Here is a 19,279-nt window from a genome sequence, read left to right on the forward strand (position 1 = left end):
TATAAATGGTTTCCGCTCAACTGCTCAGATGTTCATTAGTTGTCTTGACGTGTGGGTTTTACAACATGAACGTTTTGTTCTAACAGAGAGCACCCTCTGAGCAATTAATGTCTCCTATTAGCAAGCAAAAATCTTATCTGCTACTGACACAGCACTATCCCGCTCCGGTCCGAAGGGATCTCTGCAGCTTTCATGATGAGCTTTCCTTGAATGCTGAGAAGATTGATTAAAACACCAGAATTATGTGTCTCACAGCACAGTTAAAAATCATTGATTTTCTGGAGGGTGGTTTCTGTCCTCATTGATTTGTTTGAGTATTCCAATGTGTTGATTATTTTAATTGATTTGAAGCTTGAGTGTCATGATACCTCACCGGGGTGAGACCAGTTTTAAATAGAGACCCATTAAAGTTTTGCACAGGACAAGAAAAAACTTACAAAAACAGAGTTTTAATGAGAGGATGGAAGAATTTTCTCTTCCAAATTAGCATATTTAAAAATGCGCACACAATGATTTTTAATGGGCAGCATTTGTTGTTGGAAGAAACGTTTGGGTTCTAAAAAGCCTGTAATGAAATGCAGCAGCTAGCCATAGCTCAGTGAATTAGCTGATGAAATGCTAATGTCATTTCAATCAGGAGAGACTCAGGTGACTGGAAGAGAGTGAATGTATCGCAATACAACAAATTGGAATGTGCTGTGGCCGGTAGAATCAGACGTCCCCCGGGGTCTAGGCCTGGTGGTGGTGGTGGAGAACGCTGGAGAGCGGGAGGTAGGAGGGCTTGAACTGGCGTGGATCTGGCCGTCACTGGGGTGGAGGAGGGTTGCCAGAGCAGATCTGAAAGACAGATGAGAGACGGAATGAGACGAAAGAGAGACGGAAGATTTTAAAATTTGCCGCTAGGCCATGATTGGCTAGGAGAGCGACGGGCTGACAGATTGGTATTGATCACCTGGCCAGAGTAGGAGGATAGAAAGCGGGAGAGTGAGAGAGGGACGGAGAGGAGGACATGTCAGAGAGGCAGATAGAGAGAAGACTGATGAATGGCGTGCTTTAATCGATGATGAAGAGAACTTGTGCTAAGAGCTTTATTTCCGTTGAGAATTGTTTCAATTTGACACTACCCTATAGACATGAATGCAAAGTCATAATACATGCAAGTGTGCTAACAGAAATAAGCTGCAGGTGTGTGTATCTGCTGTTAATATACACTGCAAATAACACCCCACTACTGTAGTGTAGGTTGCATGACTTTAAGCTGCATGTGTTGGCCGTATCATAAAGAATCATAAAGTTTAGATTTCAAGCAGCATATCATTGTCAACTGTGACAACTGATTCTGAAACTGTCCTTTAGATATAATGTTAGCAGTTCTTTTATGATTTGAGACACTCCTGTAATTCTCAAGTTAAGCTAGCATTTTCCAAACATGTGCACCACTTCTCTCTCTATGCATTATTTAGATTATAAAAGTAAAAACTTTTAACCAGTAATTATCAAGCTACAGTATTATAAGCGACATTTATCTTTTTAGTCAACAAAAGTCAGTTGGCATCTGCTTTCATCTGCTTCTGTGTGAAATCATTAGGATTCTAAAATGATTGCATGCCATGAGGGATGGGTTAGTGAACAGTCAGCTGCTATTTGGTATTTTACACACTACGTTAAGAGTTACATCTTTGAAATGAATGAATGATCAAACACACAGGTCTGCACATAAACACACTCACAGACACACAACTTATAGGTCTGAGCTGGTGTGGGCCTGTGGTGCGCCTTCCACTCCCTGTGGTCCACTGCTGGCTAAGCCTCTGTTAATTTCACTAACCAACTTGGCCATCTTCTCCACAGTCATCATTAATCATCTCTCTCTTCTTCTCCTTCCCTTCCCTCTTTCTCCTCTACACTGCTCTCCACCCTTCCCCCACATCCTCTCCTTTATTTTCCTTCACCACACTATCTGCTGCTGCTGCTGCCGAGTGCTCCAGCATTTGTGTAAAAGCTGCAGTGATGAGATAACACCCATAGGCTTAATGGCAAGACTGCAATAAAGTTGACAAAGAATTTACTACATACAAATTACACAGATAATGTGCTGCGGCACAGTTGTGGCACACTGTTAACTTAAATGTGCTATAAACCATTGATTTTTATGATGCAACTCCTAAAAAGGACTGCAGATTAAAATGTTGACCACTGCATATAAAACGCTCTCTTTCCTAATGACTATCAGTAATGGCATTTTTTTTCCTCATATCATCTCCTTGACTTGTAGAGGTCAGCTCTCACAATAAAACAGGCTCACAAGAGGTGAGAGTAGCACAGAAATGATGACGATTCATAATAGCGTTTGTTCATACTGAACAGCCAGATGGCCTACAGAGCAGAAAATGGGGGGAAAAGAATCAGTTCTCAAGAATCTCATGGATTGAGATTTGGGCAATATGGCAAGAGACCCCCTACTGTGATCAATTATTTAACTGCCATATTGCAACATTTGGACGGGCCTATGATTCACTCATAGATCCATATGTTATCATGTCCGTGTGTGTGTGTGTGTGTGTGGAACCTTGACCCCTAGAAACTATGCTATCTATGTGAAAATAACAGCAAATGTGTTTTAAGGTAAACATAATGCAAACCATTGCTGAGCTGGTTGTGGTCTGTAGTATCAGGTAGCTTGCTCTTCAGCCTGTCTCCTGTGGTTTGGGTCCTATTTTCTGAGACTGTCAGGTATTTGACCTCAGTGTGCTGCATCACTCAGTGGTCCCGAGTGTGTGCTTGATCTAAAAGTTTCTTTCAATGCCTCAGCTTTTCCTCTTTCATCACTGGAAGGGTAACCAACTTAATAATGTACTGCGTGCACATGCTGTTCTCCATGTTGCAGGCACAAGACTCGACTCTGAGTTGCACTGATGACAAGCTGCTACTTGATGTTAAAATTATTCTTGTGCAGAAATTTGTCATTCCTTGCAGACCTCCCACAGTTTTGCTGTTAATGATGCTTGAGTTGTCACCGTGGTGCAGGAAACGGCTCGTGAGATGTTCCATCAGTTGCTGAGGGTGCTTGTGGTTGGTGGCATTCTGCTCTTTTGTGTGACACCTGCTGTCAGCTGTTTTTTTGTCTTGCAGCATTCTAAGTTGCATCATTTTTGTTTGTCTTTAAGGAAGAGGCGGCAGCTCAAGTAATGTTGAGTTTCTCACATTTCTTCCTCATGCTTACAGTGTACAGGGTTTAATTGATCTCCGAGGTCTACTATATTATCCTTCTACAAAGACAGTATACACTTCCCTGTGACATTTTTAGAAGCAGCATCTCTGGCTGCAGTTTAACTGAGTGAAACATACTATGCTCCAACGCTGTGTAACTGACAATGTGGAAATGGAGCAGGGATGTTTAAGGGTGAGAGGATCTCAGCAGTCACGGTCTTTCTTCAAACACTGGGGCAGATATAAAAGGTCATCTCTCCCCACTCTACACAGAGCCCACCTGGCATTTCGGCAGAAATGATCTCTCTCCATGCCTGCTTACTGTGGGGCTCCGCGAACCCAGGCTGAGGACGAATAACATTTTTACACTTCCACAGCTGGGAGTTGCTAAAGTGTGAATTAAAAAATGTGTAAAAGTTATTATTAGAGTGACCTCGACATATTATCTGGTGTCTGGTGACACTCAGACCTTCAGTAATTTGGGTATTGTCTCTACCTTCCGGTAGAAGAAGTGAAAACAGAGGCAGACTCTGGCCATCAAATAAAGATGAACAATATGCTCAAATAATCTTTGGCCTGTGCTCAACATGCTGTGTCAACTAACACTATGCTCAGTTTTTATGCTTCAGTTAGGCATTTAAAAACAGCAGGTAAGGTTCTAGGTAAGGACCATCTCTTTATTCATAACATACCCATTGCACTATTGCCACTTTCGGCTGCAATCAGGATGCGCCTCTGCTCCCACAAACACACAGAGATGTGACCAGAATAATACGCTCACGTGTTTTGTTTTCAAGGAAACTTTGACCTCGTGTTATGTTTTCCTGATGAGCACGCTCTGAATACATGCATATATTCCTCTGATGTGAACTGTTATTCACATGGTGTAAATAAACACCAGCCTGTATAAGTCAGCTGTGATTCTGGCCCCCATATTAAAAAAAATAAATAAATAAATCTGTGGTTTTGGCACCAGTGACACCCCCACTGGTGCTATTGCCCACAGAATGTCACACCACAGTGTCCATGTCACCCACCCCTACCAAGTGGCTAATGAGGTCAGATGATGAATTACACAGTCAGTTTAACGGAGGGGTTTGGGACTCCACATGCAGAGCAGGCTGCAGAGGGCATGTTGGCCCAAACACTGTGAAACAGCAGATCATTCAGCCTCCTTTATGCCTGTACAGGAGGGAGGAGTGAAAAGCAGAGAAACAAACACAAAAACAAAACGGGAAAGTAGAAAAACACACACACAGATTTACACACACACACAGCTCCTCTCTGTTCTATAAGTCTGCAGAGAAACTCAGCAGACATTAGGTTCATAGTCAGTGCAGCTGCCCCTCTTGGGCTGAGATTAATTGCTGTAAGGATAAAGCCACAGTGATTGACAGATGAGCTGCAGCACTTTAGAGACATGAGAGAGATGAATGTGGGCTGGTGCAAAGAGAAATTAGTGTTGAGTGCTCGGAATCCTTTAAGATAGACCCCAAACACTCTGTGTCAAACATTTGATCTTCATCATGTGAAATACAATGAGAGGTCATCATGACCTGCAGTGGATGGGCTGTAGGTGTAGCAGGTGTTTAGGCTTCTTTTCTCCTTCTTCTTCTTCATGGGCTCACTTGCTGACATTTGCTCTCAGTTAAAGTTACACACTCCAGGATATTGTGTGTCATTTGAATTTTTTTTAACCCCAAGGTCATGCAGCTCATATTGCCTCCATCTATAAATGTAAATTTTGTGCAGAGGTAACAAAGGCTGACCTTCTGGATGTTCTATACATCACATATGTACTCTCTGACCTCATAATGAGGTCTATGTGTAACTATTGTTAACAGTGACTGTTGGTGACACATAAACCTACTACTGTCCTGCTTTAAAGCATCCTTCTACTTCTAGTGCAATGTGAATCTGGGTGGAAAAAGACATCCTGATTATACATATGAGTTTTAGGTTTTAAGAACTTTTGTTTTTGGACTTGTCAACATGTTACAGATAGATATTTATCTTTAAAATAAGACTCAGATCAACAAATAACCAAAGCTCCATTCTACCTTTAATATCATTCTGCTAAACTTGACATTTCTTTTATAGAACATGTGGCAGCAGAGCCTAATTATCTGTGACCATAGCTCCTATCTGATTTTTTCACACCTTCTCCTCATTTTGCATAATTTAAAATACTTTTTTTTTAGAAAGAGAGCACAGGGCTTAAAAATTGCATGATGCATTGAAAACGCACAAAAGCGCCTCAACAAAAACGAAGCCACAGGTAGCTCATGGGCTATGATCTGATGGAATTATTTTCCCACTGGCTCCACGTGCAGGGCCGGGATAAAGGCAGTCTATCACCAGAGACCCAGGCAGCTAATGTAGCATAAAGAGCAGCTCAAAATTTGCCCGTGGTCGTTGCGACCCTTTTCTTGTAACCGGGTCCTGCTTAATGAACTACAAGGTGCCTTGAATGACAAATAAATAGTGGTTTTTTTTTTAGGCCAACACACTGCTCAATGCGTCCCTAATAAGGTTAATTTGAGTCCCACTGGGCAGCAGGCATTAGCCTAAGTGTTTATCCGCTTTAGCACTGTCCCCTGTTAGACTGACACAAAGAAACAGTGCTGGCAGTGTCATTAGAATGACACTAAGTAGAAGGTGAATGCCCAATTTATTCATCAGGTCTGAGCCAAATGAACAGGATTCAATCAGGAATTACTACCATTTTGTATATGCAACAGCATGCTTGTTGGAAGTTTTGCAAGTGGAGCGTACGAGACTTGAAGAAGAAACAGCGGGAGTGGCTTCAGCACCTGATGTAAAATCATGAAATTTAACTGAAGATGCAACAGTGCAGAACATGTGCTGATCTGCCTGTCTGGTTATGTGTGTGTGTGTACTGTAAAATAAAATGTATGATTCCAAACCTGGATGTCCCATTTTCCCCAAACTGATTAGAATTACAAATTTAGGTGAGGCCGACACAGCACAACAGTTATCTCCGGCCAAATGATAGACTTCCTTAATTAAAAATGGCAGACTTTGAGACTGCTGCTGAATGAATTATTTCTCTGAGATTCTCCCACTGCCTCGGTGCTGTTCAGTCAAAGAGACGGTTTATACAGCTAAACTGGAGGCTGCTGTTAAATTCACCAGGGCTACTGTTGCATACAGTGAGCCAGATAAGCCTCATTTGAATAATTCCCATATAGCTCTGCTGCTTTATCTCAGAGTTTACCCATCAGGAACGTGCCGTGTTGTGCTTATAAAGTTGTCAGGCGACCGAGCACCACTGTTAATCAATAACAAGCTTTTGGGCGCTGCATTGTGTTTTTGGTGCAGATATTACTGACATCCCTTCAGACTCTTAGATCTATAATAGGATTTGCTTTGCAGAGAAATTGACATTTTAAAATCTTTTTCAGCTTCGCATTTTTTTTTGTTTGGGAAATTTTGATGCGAGCACTCCGCGCCGGGTTTCAGGCTTCATGGGAGTTTATTGTACAGCAAAAAGCAAAAGTGAGTGGCTCGGCTCTGAGCTTCGCTTCTACTCTTTATGTGTGTGTAGGGGGTCTAAGTCCCAAGTCCATTAAATCACACTGTATAACAGATTAGCAGGAGCCTATTAGCTGAAAAGAGTTCTGAGAATTCCCACTCCCACATGCATTCTTGAAGTCAATGTGGCACCTTCAAAGTCTGCATCACCTATAATAAAACCAAACACTTCCAGAGTGGTGAGTAACAGGCCTGTCTCTGGGACAGGATGTAATTAAGAGGAGGACGCTGGAGACAAGACGAAGTCTTTATCTTTGAAATCTCAAGAGGGTTTAGTCAGTAGGAGACAAAAAAGAGAAAGAAGTGTACTAAAGGCTGTTATGTTGCAAAAGGTTTCACTCATTTGATGGTAAACTGTGGAGTAAATGCTAACCAGTGGCTTTAACATTAGCCACAGAGGGACTGAGTCCAAGCCTGCCTCTGCAGCAGGAGTATCTGAAGATGGATATTGTCTGCTGGGTGCCAAGACTATTTTGGGAGCCCGAGCCCCTGAGTTGTCCCTGGGCACCCTCTGATCAGCTTTGTCATCAGGTGTGTGAGAGAGAGACTACACACTCAGAAGTGTGGCTACATCCTGACACTCACAGCTCAGAAAGTAATGGCTCTTTCTCAGTTTTTAGGAGGAAAAAAAACTGTAAGAAAAGTGCTCTTTTTCTGTCCACATCATTTTACCTCTCCATTTCACGGAGGAATTGGAAACAAACTGAAGATGCAACCCGTGATAACTTTAAAGTGGCTTCAGTGCAAGACCATTTTCTACTCTAGATCCACGTCAGGCAGTGTTTTTAACGAGTTAAAGCACGAGTTATGTGTTGTTTAAACCAATTACACATGTGATTTGACTTCTATTTGTTTGTGAATAACAGTGCTGTACTTCCCGCAGTCCATTCCACTCTGCCAGTTTCCATCTTTGATCACTGGTAGTGCATTTACGCATTTTTTACTTGTTCCATTTCCCATCTTATTGTCTTTTCTGCTTACCTTTCCATTTCCAATGTGTATCCACGAGATGAAATGAAGTCTGCAGCGCGTGGTACATCGTTCAAACACACACACACACACAGTATGCGCGCGTGTGCATGTGTGTGTGTGTGGATGAAGTCGTGTCCTGGAGAAGTTTTCAATGCGTGCGTCAAAAGTACGTGATGGTTGCGGCTCATTGGACGGCTGTGGTCGGTGCTGAATGAACGGGAGGAGGAAGAGGAGGAGAAGAAGGAAGAGGGAAAAGGAGGAGGGGGGATCATACATTAACTGGTGCCGGCTGCAGGGACTCTCCAACTGACAGAAGCTAAGAGAGTGAGGGACGCACTCAGAGGAAGACGGGGGCGACAAAGGAAACCAAAGGCAAAAAATCTGCGCACCCCCGTGTTTTTTCCTGGAGATTTTTACGCAGCGCAAAAGAGTGGAGAAAACACCGCAGAGATGAGTGTTGCGTGGCTCTGCGTGCTCCTGAAGGATCCCCTCTCCTGATAAAGGGACCGAAGAGGACAAAACAAGCCTGTCTGTGATATATTTTTTTCAAAAGAAGATCGCAAAGGTGGAGCGATTAGAGAAGGGCTGATGAAGGGACTATTAATCCGTTCAGTGCACCAAAGGCACCAAAGGGAATTAGAAACGTTTGGATGGAAATCGGGCGAATGTTTGGAACTGTTTCTGGTCTTGTATGAAACTGGTGATTAGTTGTTGTGACACGTCTGAAAGCACTGAAGGAGCCTTTTTTTCTCTTTATGCATCTTATTTTGTTTTTCCACTGACAGCTGGTTTGGGTATGAGCGGTTTCTCAGCGTGAATCTTTAGAAACTCTCATCTCTGTCTTTTTCCTCTTCAAGTATTCCTAAATCTAAATGGAATTAGTTGAGTCGGAAGCCGTTTGTGAAAGGAACAGACATGGTACATGGGCACAGCTTCCATCACGGTAAGACGGCATCAGTTCTTCTCTTAAACAGTGAAGAAGTATATTAACCCTTTAATCTGTTTAATGAGAGTGTAAATATATCAACAGATCAAAGTAAAAAATAAGAATAATATTAATTTATTAAGAAAAAAAACAATGATGAGATGAAACACTGCACCATACAACCTGTAAACTCAGCCGTGAAGGTCAAAATGCAAGTGAGGAAAACTGATTTGTGTTAAATCATATGAATGATTCAAATGTTGTGTTTATGCTCTTTTTATTTTTTAAGGCTTAAGACTTTAAAGGTTACACTTAGGTCAAGTTATTAGCATAAATCTGATATACAGTACATGTAATCCAATATATGGATTGTGATTCTTGCTGACTCTAAAAAGAAGAGACCATCAGAGGAAGCTGAGGCTCTCCTGTTACAACCTTTGCACTAAAAAAAACATGTATTTTCCTCTTCTTACAGTTGTTGCAAGTCTACTCATACTTGGGTTGTCTGGGGCAACAAAGAAGGATCCAGCAGGTAATCTCCATCTCCACTGTTTCTCCCTCAAACACCTGCTTTTTCCAAAATCTTGAATTTGTCACATTTCTTCGTCTTTCAGTGAAAAACAACTCTGGAGTGAAGCCTGCAGGTCAGTGTGGAACGTGGGTGAAGGAACCAGAAGGAGGACTGTTCACTTCTCCCAATTACCCAAACAAATACCCACCAAACACAGAGTGTGTTTACATCCTTGAAGGTAATAAGCACAGCAGCAGTAGCAGGTGATATTTTTTCACAGTTAAAAGTGTTTCTCTCCTTGAAGGGGAAACCACAGTGAATGATGATCTGGTGTTTTAAAAGATGAGTCAGACTCGCTGTGCGCTGATAATAAAAGCATGACTAATATTTTACTCCATGCTTTGTGCCTCGTGGTAATTATTTTTATCGTATCTTCCAGCTCCTCCGAGGCAGTGCATCGATCTACACTTTGAGGAGAATTACTCCATCGAGTCCTCTTGGGAATGTAAATTTGACAACATCGAGGTTCGGGATGGACCCTTTGGCTTCTCCCCGATGCTCGGACGATACTGCGGCCAGCACAGCCCGCCTGATATCAGGAGTAGCGGCCGATATCTGTGGATAAAATTTGTTACGGATGGTGAACTGGAAGCAGTGGGATTTTCAGCAAGTTACAACTTCACCGCAGGTATGCTTCTGTCAAATCATTCCTTCCCTTTGTAAGCACATCTGTGCTTTATGTCTCCAACAGCAAATGAATAACAAACATCATCCAGGGAACTGGGCCTTGTGGGAGCTCCTTGCAGTTTTATTGATTGTCTGTCTGCACACGCTCGCTATTTCCATCAGCTGGGACGCTGTAGTGACTGGTTATTTCTTTCCTCTCTACAGTTGGAGTGTCCTCTGCAGCACTTACAGTGCACTCCTAACTAATGTGTAGTGTTGAAAACAACCGCTGCAGAGATGATTGTGTGTAAAACTTAATTCATTTGTTTCATCTTTGGTTGAGGTCACATTACTGGAGCTGCTTAAGGATTGATGACAAAGAAATTAGTTCATATGATTTAATATTCCTTCACCCACACATGACTGGGTTTAATAACACTGTACACTTTTTTTAGTGTCCGAGGCTCCAAATGCAGGAAAAAGACCGGGTATCATTCATGCTACATACAGCAAGCTATAGAGGAGTAAGCTCCTAATGGCGTTGTGCATTGGAAAATCAGAATAAATCTCTTCAGTGAGTATAATGGGATGAACTCTGAAGAGGGATAGACTGAATTATTGAACTCTAAAAAAAACTACACCAAGGTGAACTTACCTTACTGTAGATCTCTGTCACTTACACTGTCAAACCTGATGTTCTTCAAGTAATTCGGAAAGAAGGATTAAAAAAAAAAAGAAATGCACCAAAAGTCAGCAGTAGATACAAATTTCAGGAGAGTGTCAGCCTTGGTTATGGTTTCTGCTGCTGAGACACAAGTCTCTTATCCTGCAGCTGTGCTTCACACATCAGCTTTACTTTTAGTTGCACCTCTGATTTTGCTGTTGTTGCTCTCCGGCTGCAAAGCTTAGCAGAAGAGTCACCAGGTAATGATGGGCAGCATTGTAGAAAATTAGCACTAACTGGTGATCGGATCATTGACTGAAGGATCTATTAAGATAAAGTTTAACATTATGAGAGTCTCAGTGGGGCCCGTTGTGCATTTAGAGGTGTTTGTTGTGATGATTTCCTTTTAAAGCTGCATTAGCTTAAAATCCAGCCTGAGTGACAGCGTGTGTGTTGGCTCAGCTGATGTTTCTTCCTGGTGTTTTCTGTCTGTTTATTGATGAAGTAGCCTGGGGATAAGCATGAATCATGCTTAAAGAGAAACATTTCTATTTGCTGCTGATGCACCTCAGCTGACTTGTTGTTTTTATTGTCCGTGTCTGAACACACCATAACGTACATTACACAGTGTAATGTCTGTGTATTTATGTTTTCACACCAAGTGCCTGAGCTAATGAAAGTTGTCTTCCTTCCTGTGTGAGGAGGAAAACTAGACTTCAGTATATTTGATGTAATTAGCATCATTTTCATAACTTCCACAACTGTAGGATCACTGGCTGTTCTTCCATCGCTGATAGTCAGAGATAAAGAATCTAGTAATGTGTATTTGAAGCATTGTTTCTTCTTCCTGCTTCTCCTGGGGTGTCTCATTGAAAATGTGCTGGGAGGAAAGAAAAAAGCTTTACCACTTGACTTGATAGGAAATATCTGTGGCATGTGATTTACATAATTAAAGAAGATAAAAGTCTTGAATTCACTCATCAAGTCGATACTCTGAAATCTGGCAGTGTGAATGCCGTCTCAGATCTGCAGCTGCTCTGCTAACCATGCTAATTCACACACGCCTCCTCTGATGAATGGGAGTAAAAAAAATAGTGGCAACAAAGGTGACATGAATCAGCTCCTCTTTCCTCAGTCACTTTTGCAGCAGTGAGAACAGGAAGAAAAAAACCCTCTTATGGCTCTCCTTCACATTCTGCCAGTATCCTTTCAGAGCTTCATGCTCCTGATGAGTAATGCTGTCCGTACAGCAGGCTGTGAATGAAGATCCGCTGACTGGAATCACACAATTAGTACTAGTGTCGCATGTAGAAGTACTTCAGTGAAACACTCCAGATGCTAAGTGTTAAATCATATCTGTGATATCAGAAGAAGTTCAATGACACTCAGAAATTACACCCTGATGCTTCTTACACACACTCTGCTTTCATCAAAACCTTTACAGCAGTTTTCTTTTCACCCCTCCAAAGTACATCTGTTTAAACATCTGTATCTGTATCTGTTTAAATGCATCTGTTAAATGCATGATGAGAGTTTTACTGAATATATACTGTATATGTGAAAATCACAGGTACAGCTGTTCCCTGTGGAGGTCAGCTACAGCATGCTGTTAATGACCAAGACTGTGTAATGGTTGTTTAAAGCTTGCGAGGCTGTACAAGCTGCATGTGTGACTCACTTCCGTTAGCTGACTGAATGAGAACACTTTTGTAAGGACCCACCTCACACACATGGGCCCACCTGATGAATCATTTGACATTACAAATGTCCTGCATCAGAATTGCATCTGTAAACATCCGTGTTCTATTCGTGCTATATAGCTGGCCTAATTAGGACAATATTTGAGCTATGTTAGAGGCCGTGGCCTTTGAAGGCTGTGAAACAGTCAGTCCTTTGGATGAGTTCCTGTTAGCATCACTGAATCTGTTGGCTTCACTTCCCATAAAGAACACAGTGGTGCAACAAGGGACCGAAAACGCAGCCAAGAGTCAACTTTTAGTATCAACAAGCAGGTTACTAGATGACAGAAGCAGCATGTTGTAATTAATAAATCCTCTCTCTGGATCATGTCATGGACAGCATGCAAAAGCCCCCTTTTAAGAGGGCTGTGGGGTGGAAAGGGTTAATAAATGTGGCCCTACACGCAGTACAAAAGCTACACCTCTATAGCCTGTATCCTTTAAAGGATGTAGCACCTGAACTAACATACAGCTACAGTTGGTACTTGCATTTTAAAGTGCAGTTCTTATCAGCCATAGTTTGTTTGTCGAGTCCATATTTGGGCAAAAAAAAATCCCAGACAGTCCCCGGCATGATTTGAACCTCTGAAATTCTTCACAACCATCCAGAAGGCTGAATTTCTTAGTCACATTTTAAGAAACTTTTAAAATTATTCAGTCATTAGTTGAGATAAAGTGCGTCTCATGACAAAAATACATTGTAGCTTAATGTGGTGGTGCCCTGGTGACATCTCAGCCAGACAGAGTTACTTCCAGTCTCCACTCTTCGTGCTAAGCTAACAGGATTGTGGCACCACCAGCTGTATATTTAATGCACAGACATGAGAGTGCCATCAATCTTGTCATCTAAACCTTGGCAACAGAGCAAGAAAATAAGCATATTTATCAAAATGTCTGATGTCTCAATGTATTGATGTCTCAGACGTTGCACTCCATCTTATCATATAATCCTAATACCACTTTAAACCAGCATGCAGATCTACGTGTACCTCAGAAGTCATCGCATCCTGCTGCTCAATAATCCAATAGAAGGCTGTTCAGAGACAGAGAAGTGAGCCGCAAACCACAGACAAGGCTTCAGGAAAATACTGTGAGGCTCAACACTGTACAGTATGACTGTTTTACTATTTTACTAAAAGATGTTACGTCACCTCTTGTTACATTTTTGCCCACATTATGCTAATTGAGTTTTGTAAAACTGTAAAAATGTGATATCCAGCCATTGTTAATTTCTGCAGTGTGGTGATAGGAGCGGAACTCAAGTATGATGAGAGCAAACCAGCGTTTTGTTTGTGTTTTTTGTTTTTTAAACCAGAGCAATAATAGGTACTGGTTATTTTTCATAGCACATGTAAAGGTGCCTCTCCAGCACTGGCATCATCTCTGGAGGTCAGCAACAGAGCAGAATGTGTTAGATCATGACAGGCAGCCTTGTAGTAATGTCACATAATGTAACATTGCAGCAATTCAATACAGCTCATACAGCAGGGGAAATTACTGAGCAGAGGAGCCATAATATATATATATTTATATATAGTCGGTGTGTGTTCAAGGCTGTTGGGGGATTTGAGCAACATTCTACTATTCAGGTCGTCCTAGGGCGCCTTGACCTTAGACCCCTGTTGACTGGTAGATTAAGTGGTGTTTCAGCACCTTAAGCCAAAGCCAGAGCAAATAAAAGCTGCAAGTTCTCCTCCACTTGCTCCCTGCACTCTGATCACAGGCTGTTTGCAGAGCCAAGACCTGGAGCTGAGACAGTTGCTGCTATGTGGAGACTCAGGGAAGGCTTGTGATAAAATATGGAGACCTTTCCTGTGGTGCTTTATAAAAACAATGACATTTCAAATTAGATCTGTTTAGTTTGCAGTTCAGCTTTAACGGCTGTCCTTTGACCTTAGCCCCTAACATTTGTAATTTTAATTTGAAAATGATGCTAAAACCTAATATTCATCATGGTAGAAAACATGGATCCCCTGAGCGGTGGAATGGAAACTGCTCTGCAAGCTTCAGATGTTACCTTCAGATGCACTGCTGCTTAATGTTTTCTGCTATTTAGAATTCAGGCCATGACTAATAAGCAAGATGACACTGATTGATCTTAAAGCCCAGCCAAGCTCTAAACTGGACTGAGAGTCATTTTGGAACGAAATGAGTCAAGTGGCATTTAGGATCATGGCTGGAATAGGATATATGGGCCCGTCATAAAGGAGGCAGGGTCATGAGATTGAACCTAGATGGGCTCAAACTGGAAAATTGGAAATTGAACTGTGGAGATCGACTCGTCGCTGTGGGAAGGAACTGACTGCAGGAGCAGGATTGTGTTGTGGCTGGATAGAAAGTTCAGTAAAAGTTCCCACTTTCACAGCTGTCTCCAAAGGCATTCGCCAGTGGCAACACCCGACATTTAAATGCTGCATTTTGTTTAATTGCGTCCACTTTGTAAAGACACTGACATTCAGCTGTCTGGCAGATATGATGATAATTCATGACAGTTGAGTTCTCATAGGCACTGTGTGAGATTTAACAGAGGAATGTGAGAAATTTTAGGATTAAGATTAAGAATTAGTTTATTAAAACCCCATAGGGTAATTAGGTTGTATTACCAGCTTACGGTGCATAATAATAAAAAAATAGTCTTGTGCATCATGTTGTGTCTCCCACACTCAGTACAGCTGCTGCATTTTGTGCCTACAGTGTAATTTTGTAACACATTTGTGTGCTGCCGTGCTCACGGTTAATAATCATGATTAACCTGCTTGTTGATCAAGATGGCAACCATTTAGGGTATTTTTGATTTTTATGGGTAGGCCACCATCACAGTACACTGCATGTTACTGTATGTCAATGGTAGTGCAGCTTTAAAACTGAAAGTGTAGGGTATCTTTGGAAATTTGTGTAATGTGTAATCCCTGCAGATTACAAATGTAATCTGTTTTTTGTATCCAGTTTTTTTTTTGCCACATTGCTACAGATGCTAACACTGAGTTCAGAGATATTTGACTTATGTAGTTGAAATGGTTTGTGAGACGTGGTCTGGCTTTTCCGTTCTGATACCTCCTAACACACTGTAAATCCAATGAAAACACTGTCACATCTTGGTCCCACACTGGTATAACACCTAAGGGAGTGGGAATAAAATTTCATTTTCCATGGCCCAGTGCTGGTTTTAGCTTCACAGAGGAGCACAGAGAAAAGGGAGGCAGACTACAGGAGTAGAAAAGAAAAGGAGAAAAATCTCCTGTGGTGCATTTTCTGGTGATTCCTGTGTGTTTACTCAAATGAACTGCTTGCATATTGTCACTCCTAATAGATTACAACACAACCCGAGAAAGATCTTGTCACTAATGTTTTGCTTCGATGCTTATTGCCATTAGGACTACAGTTTGAGTCACATTCTTTGGGAGTTTTACCCCTGATTGTTCAGGGCTGCCTGCTGTTCCTCTGGTTGTTATGGGCCCGTCTTTTTCTCTACTGGGAAGAAATGTACATCACTTACAGGCTTCTCCTGTGTAATACCAAAGTATTGCCGCTAGCTAAAGGGCTTTAGCAGAGACCTGTGTTTTTTTTCCTCTGTGGTTTTTCCTCTTCTAGCTTTGTGTTCTGACTGCCAACACCAATCTCATTTCAAGAATCTCTTGTGTGTGTGGAAGAAGAATGACGGGTGGTTGCTTTGAGCTCAGCTGAAGACACTCTTCTCTCTACATACACTCTCAGTAAAACGAGATGGATGAAGCGAGTTAGCATTGCAGGCACACCTCTTGCAGCTGTGGACGAGGTTGGCCGTTCCCTCCCCTCACTCCCCTCACTCAGCGCTCTGTTTTCCCAGCTAACACTACCTCTTTTCTTCTCTCTTGTCTACTCTACTGCCTTGCATGGTTCAGGCGTTCCACATGAATCATGTCAGATTCATAGGATTCCCAGAAAAATGAGCCAACGTACCTTTAAAGAACGATTCTGGTTTATTATGAGTTGGGTTTCCAAGGATTTGCTGAGATACATAAAGGAAACATCAAAGTAGCAACTCTTGTGATTGATTGATTTCTGTTGAGGCTGCAAGCTCCAAGAACTAGCACTGAATGGACCTGCCCTGTTGGTGGTGAGCTTGCCAGATAGGTAGAATGTAATTTTGCTTTGCCATGTTCTTGTGCCGACTGCAGCTTCATTCTGCTCTTCCCCACTCGATCCTCTGCTCAGATATCACACCTTGCTGCTTCCTGCTCAGCAGAGGAGTCCCAGTACAGAGTGTACACCAGCTTATCAGACAGCGAGCCTTCACTCAGGGGATGACCAGTCAGAGTTTATCGCTGTTGTGCAACTTAACTCACTATCCAGCAGGAAAAGCTGATATTTACGTCCTCTGGCTGTTTCAGCCGCTCCTAGCCAATTACCCTGCAGATCAATCAGTGGCTCAGCCTGCCTCCTGCTTCCATCCTCTGTGGCAGTTTGTTAGCCAGGCCTGCTGTTCAGCTACAGATGCTGTGGGGGTCAGGGCAGCGCTCTGTTGTAGCTGCTCTAATGTAAACCATGCTGTGTGTGTGTGTGTTTGAGGGGGGGGGGGTGTATTTGTGGCTTAGTCAGGGGATTTGAGTGCAGTGTAAGTGTGTGTATGTGTATTTACGCACACCATATGTAGTGCTGCCTTGTGTACATACAGTATGTTGAAACATGTGCATTTGTGTGTGTGTGTGTGTCTACACCACACGTTTCTCCAATCTGTAACACAATCTTGGCTGCTTTCCTGTTCAAACCCCTGTGTCCTTTCTGTGCTGCATCCACTATAGAATGATCTATTGTGTATTTTTGCTACATCGTCCACATGATGCATATGGTCTCTCAACTGCATTGAAAATTAGCTCGATTGTTGTAGGATTGTTTTTTTTTCCCCTCTGCTGCCTTCCTCTGTGGGCAAAACAGCTCGCCCAGGGCTCTTTGTTTCATTAGCCTATCACCGTGGTGGATCCTTGGCTGTCATGCTGAGAGCCTGACTCTCTCCATTATGCTGTATTAGGCAGCAATGAGATTGAGCTGTGTGTTTTATCTCCGCACACATTAAGGCCTCAACCCATCAAAAAAAAAAAATACGTCTTAGAGAATTACACTCTGAAGATTTGATTGAAAAGGTCTTCTCAGACTTTTTGGAAGGTGACTGAGTTTTGTTTCTGCATGGCTCCTGATATGTACCTGATTTCAGAGGACATCACTGAGCAGATTGTTTTCCATGCCTGATAGGTTTTACCTTTGTTTTCATCCTCTGTTCAGTGGGATACTTCCTTAGGGAGCTCCTGCATTAACATACAGGGATGGAAAGTCTAATAACAGACTCAAAAGGTGTATGAATGATAAATCTTCTGCTTTCATTACCCACACTTTGCTTCTCCAGCTTTTCTTACATCCTATTTGGCTTTAGCCTCCCAGCTTATCATCTAAGAGCAAATGTCTGATTCCAAAGAGAGCTAAATCACATTTGGCATCAGGGGTAATCTAATAGGTAATGGCAAGCTTTTGTTTTGCTGCTGGGAGAATGATGTCAACATTCAGCAATGAACGAGGGCAAGACCATGATGGGATTATGAGACGTGGAATGTCAGTAATCCTCACAACATTTCAGGATGATAAAGCAGTTGTGGATTCAAGGAGATGGCCAAAGCCATATATCATACTCCCTTATAGGAGATGACAGTGAAATGGTACATTTTGTGAAATAATAGTGCAGCTTGGATCATATACTAGCTATCCCACTCTTTGTACTGTTGGGACTGTGTTGAGGTTTAATGCATATCATTACCATTTGATCAGCTTATAGGAAAAGCCATGACAAGTGGTTTATGGTTTACAACTGGGTGCACTTCTGCAGCTCCTCTCAGTCCACCATATTTTAGTCATTTGAGGGCTTTGAACCAAGGAACAAGTGCTCTGTATAATAATAAGTATAATAATGGAAGAAAATTTGTATATACAGTAAAACTAGCAGTCCTGCATTCTATTTTCCAGGACTGAAATGGTGACATCATGTTATGTTTTTTTGGTGAGGCTGTTTAATAATCAGAATCAGAAATACTTTATTAATTGTTTGCCTTCCAGGTGCTCCATGCATCATTAGAAACAGGTTAGAAATATAAAATAAGGAAAAATAGCATAATTAAAAATAAAATTCTAAATAAATGCTTAACAATAATAAACAATAAACAAGTTAAACCCAAGTCAAGTCAAAACTGGTAGTCATATAACCAGGAACTGTCCACCATCATCATCCTGGTGAACAGTCTGTATGAGTCCATATTTGTGGTTATTGAGCTGGCGTCTGATTTACACCTCTGTTGTGCACTTTCTTAGCAGGCCATTGCTAAGTTTGCCTCAGAAAGACCTGCCTGCCTGCCTTTTCCACATCTGTGTGAAGGATTGCTATTGCACCCAGAGGTCCCATTAAGTGAGCTTATGCGGCGCTAACACTTCCTACAGGAAAGACCAGGTTAAATCTGAAGGTTTACTGCTTGTTGTTCTGATGCTGCGAGTGACATTTGGTTTTCCGGGAGGTGTGAAATGGATTGCGTGATGTTCTATGCAGTTGTTTTGGTGCTCTCTCTGCCGAATGTGTCAAGCTTGTGAATCTTTGAGTCACAAATGCTGGATGAACTGTCAAAATGACAAACATTCGTTCAGTGAGGTCTCTTCTGACACGTTCTGCTGTCTTTCATCCTCACTGGAAATCGAATTGCTCATCCATCTATGATTATTGAGGTTCAGAAGGGGGATGCAAGAGCCTTTTTATTATCTCCTCAGACCACTCACTGTACAACAGAGGTGTCCTGCAAGTCAGTTAAGACCATCTTCTTCTAGTGAACAACTGAAGTCTCTCTGGCAGTTTGCCGAGAGCAAGGACCCGGAAAAGTCAGGAAGTCAATCGTGTGTGTTCATCTCAGTTTCTCTCTCAAACAAACACTAACAGCCTGCTGAACAGCGCGGCCTCGCTGGCATTTCATTTTCCATTTGGCAAGCTCGATTAATCACAGCAGTCCTATACAATGCGACGCACACGG

At 42.1% G+C, this 19,279-nt stretch overlaps 1 protein-coding gene across 2 annotated transcripts in view; it reads left to right on the forward strand.

The window, feature by feature from the left end:
- Nucleotides 1-8,577: 8,577 nt before the first annotated feature.
- Nucleotides 8,578-19,279, forward strand: part of neto1l (neuropilin (NRP) and tolloid (TLL)-like 1, like) — a 69,168-nt gene continuing 58,466 nt past the window's right edge. For both annotated transcript variants that reach the window (XM_028433141.1, XM_028433142.1), the window contains exons 1-4: nt 8,578-8,680; nt 9,138-9,194; nt 9,277-9,411; nt 9,613-9,861. In XM_028433141.1, coding sequence (XP_028288942.1) covers nt 8,653-8,680; nt 9,138-9,194; nt 9,277-9,411; nt 9,613-9,861 — 469 coding nt within the window. In that variant the 5' untranslated portion in view covers nt 8,578-8,652. The remainder of the gene's footprint in view (nt 8,681-9,137; nt 9,195-9,276; nt 9,412-9,612; nt 9,862-19,279) is intronic.

Source organism: Parambassis ranga, chromosome 20 (genome assembly GCF_900634625.1).
Source record: "Parambassis ranga chromosome 20, fParRan2.1, whole genome shotgun sequence".
NCBI classification, from domain to species: Eukaryota; Metazoa; Chordata; class Actinopteri; family Ambassidae; genus Parambassis; species Parambassis ranga.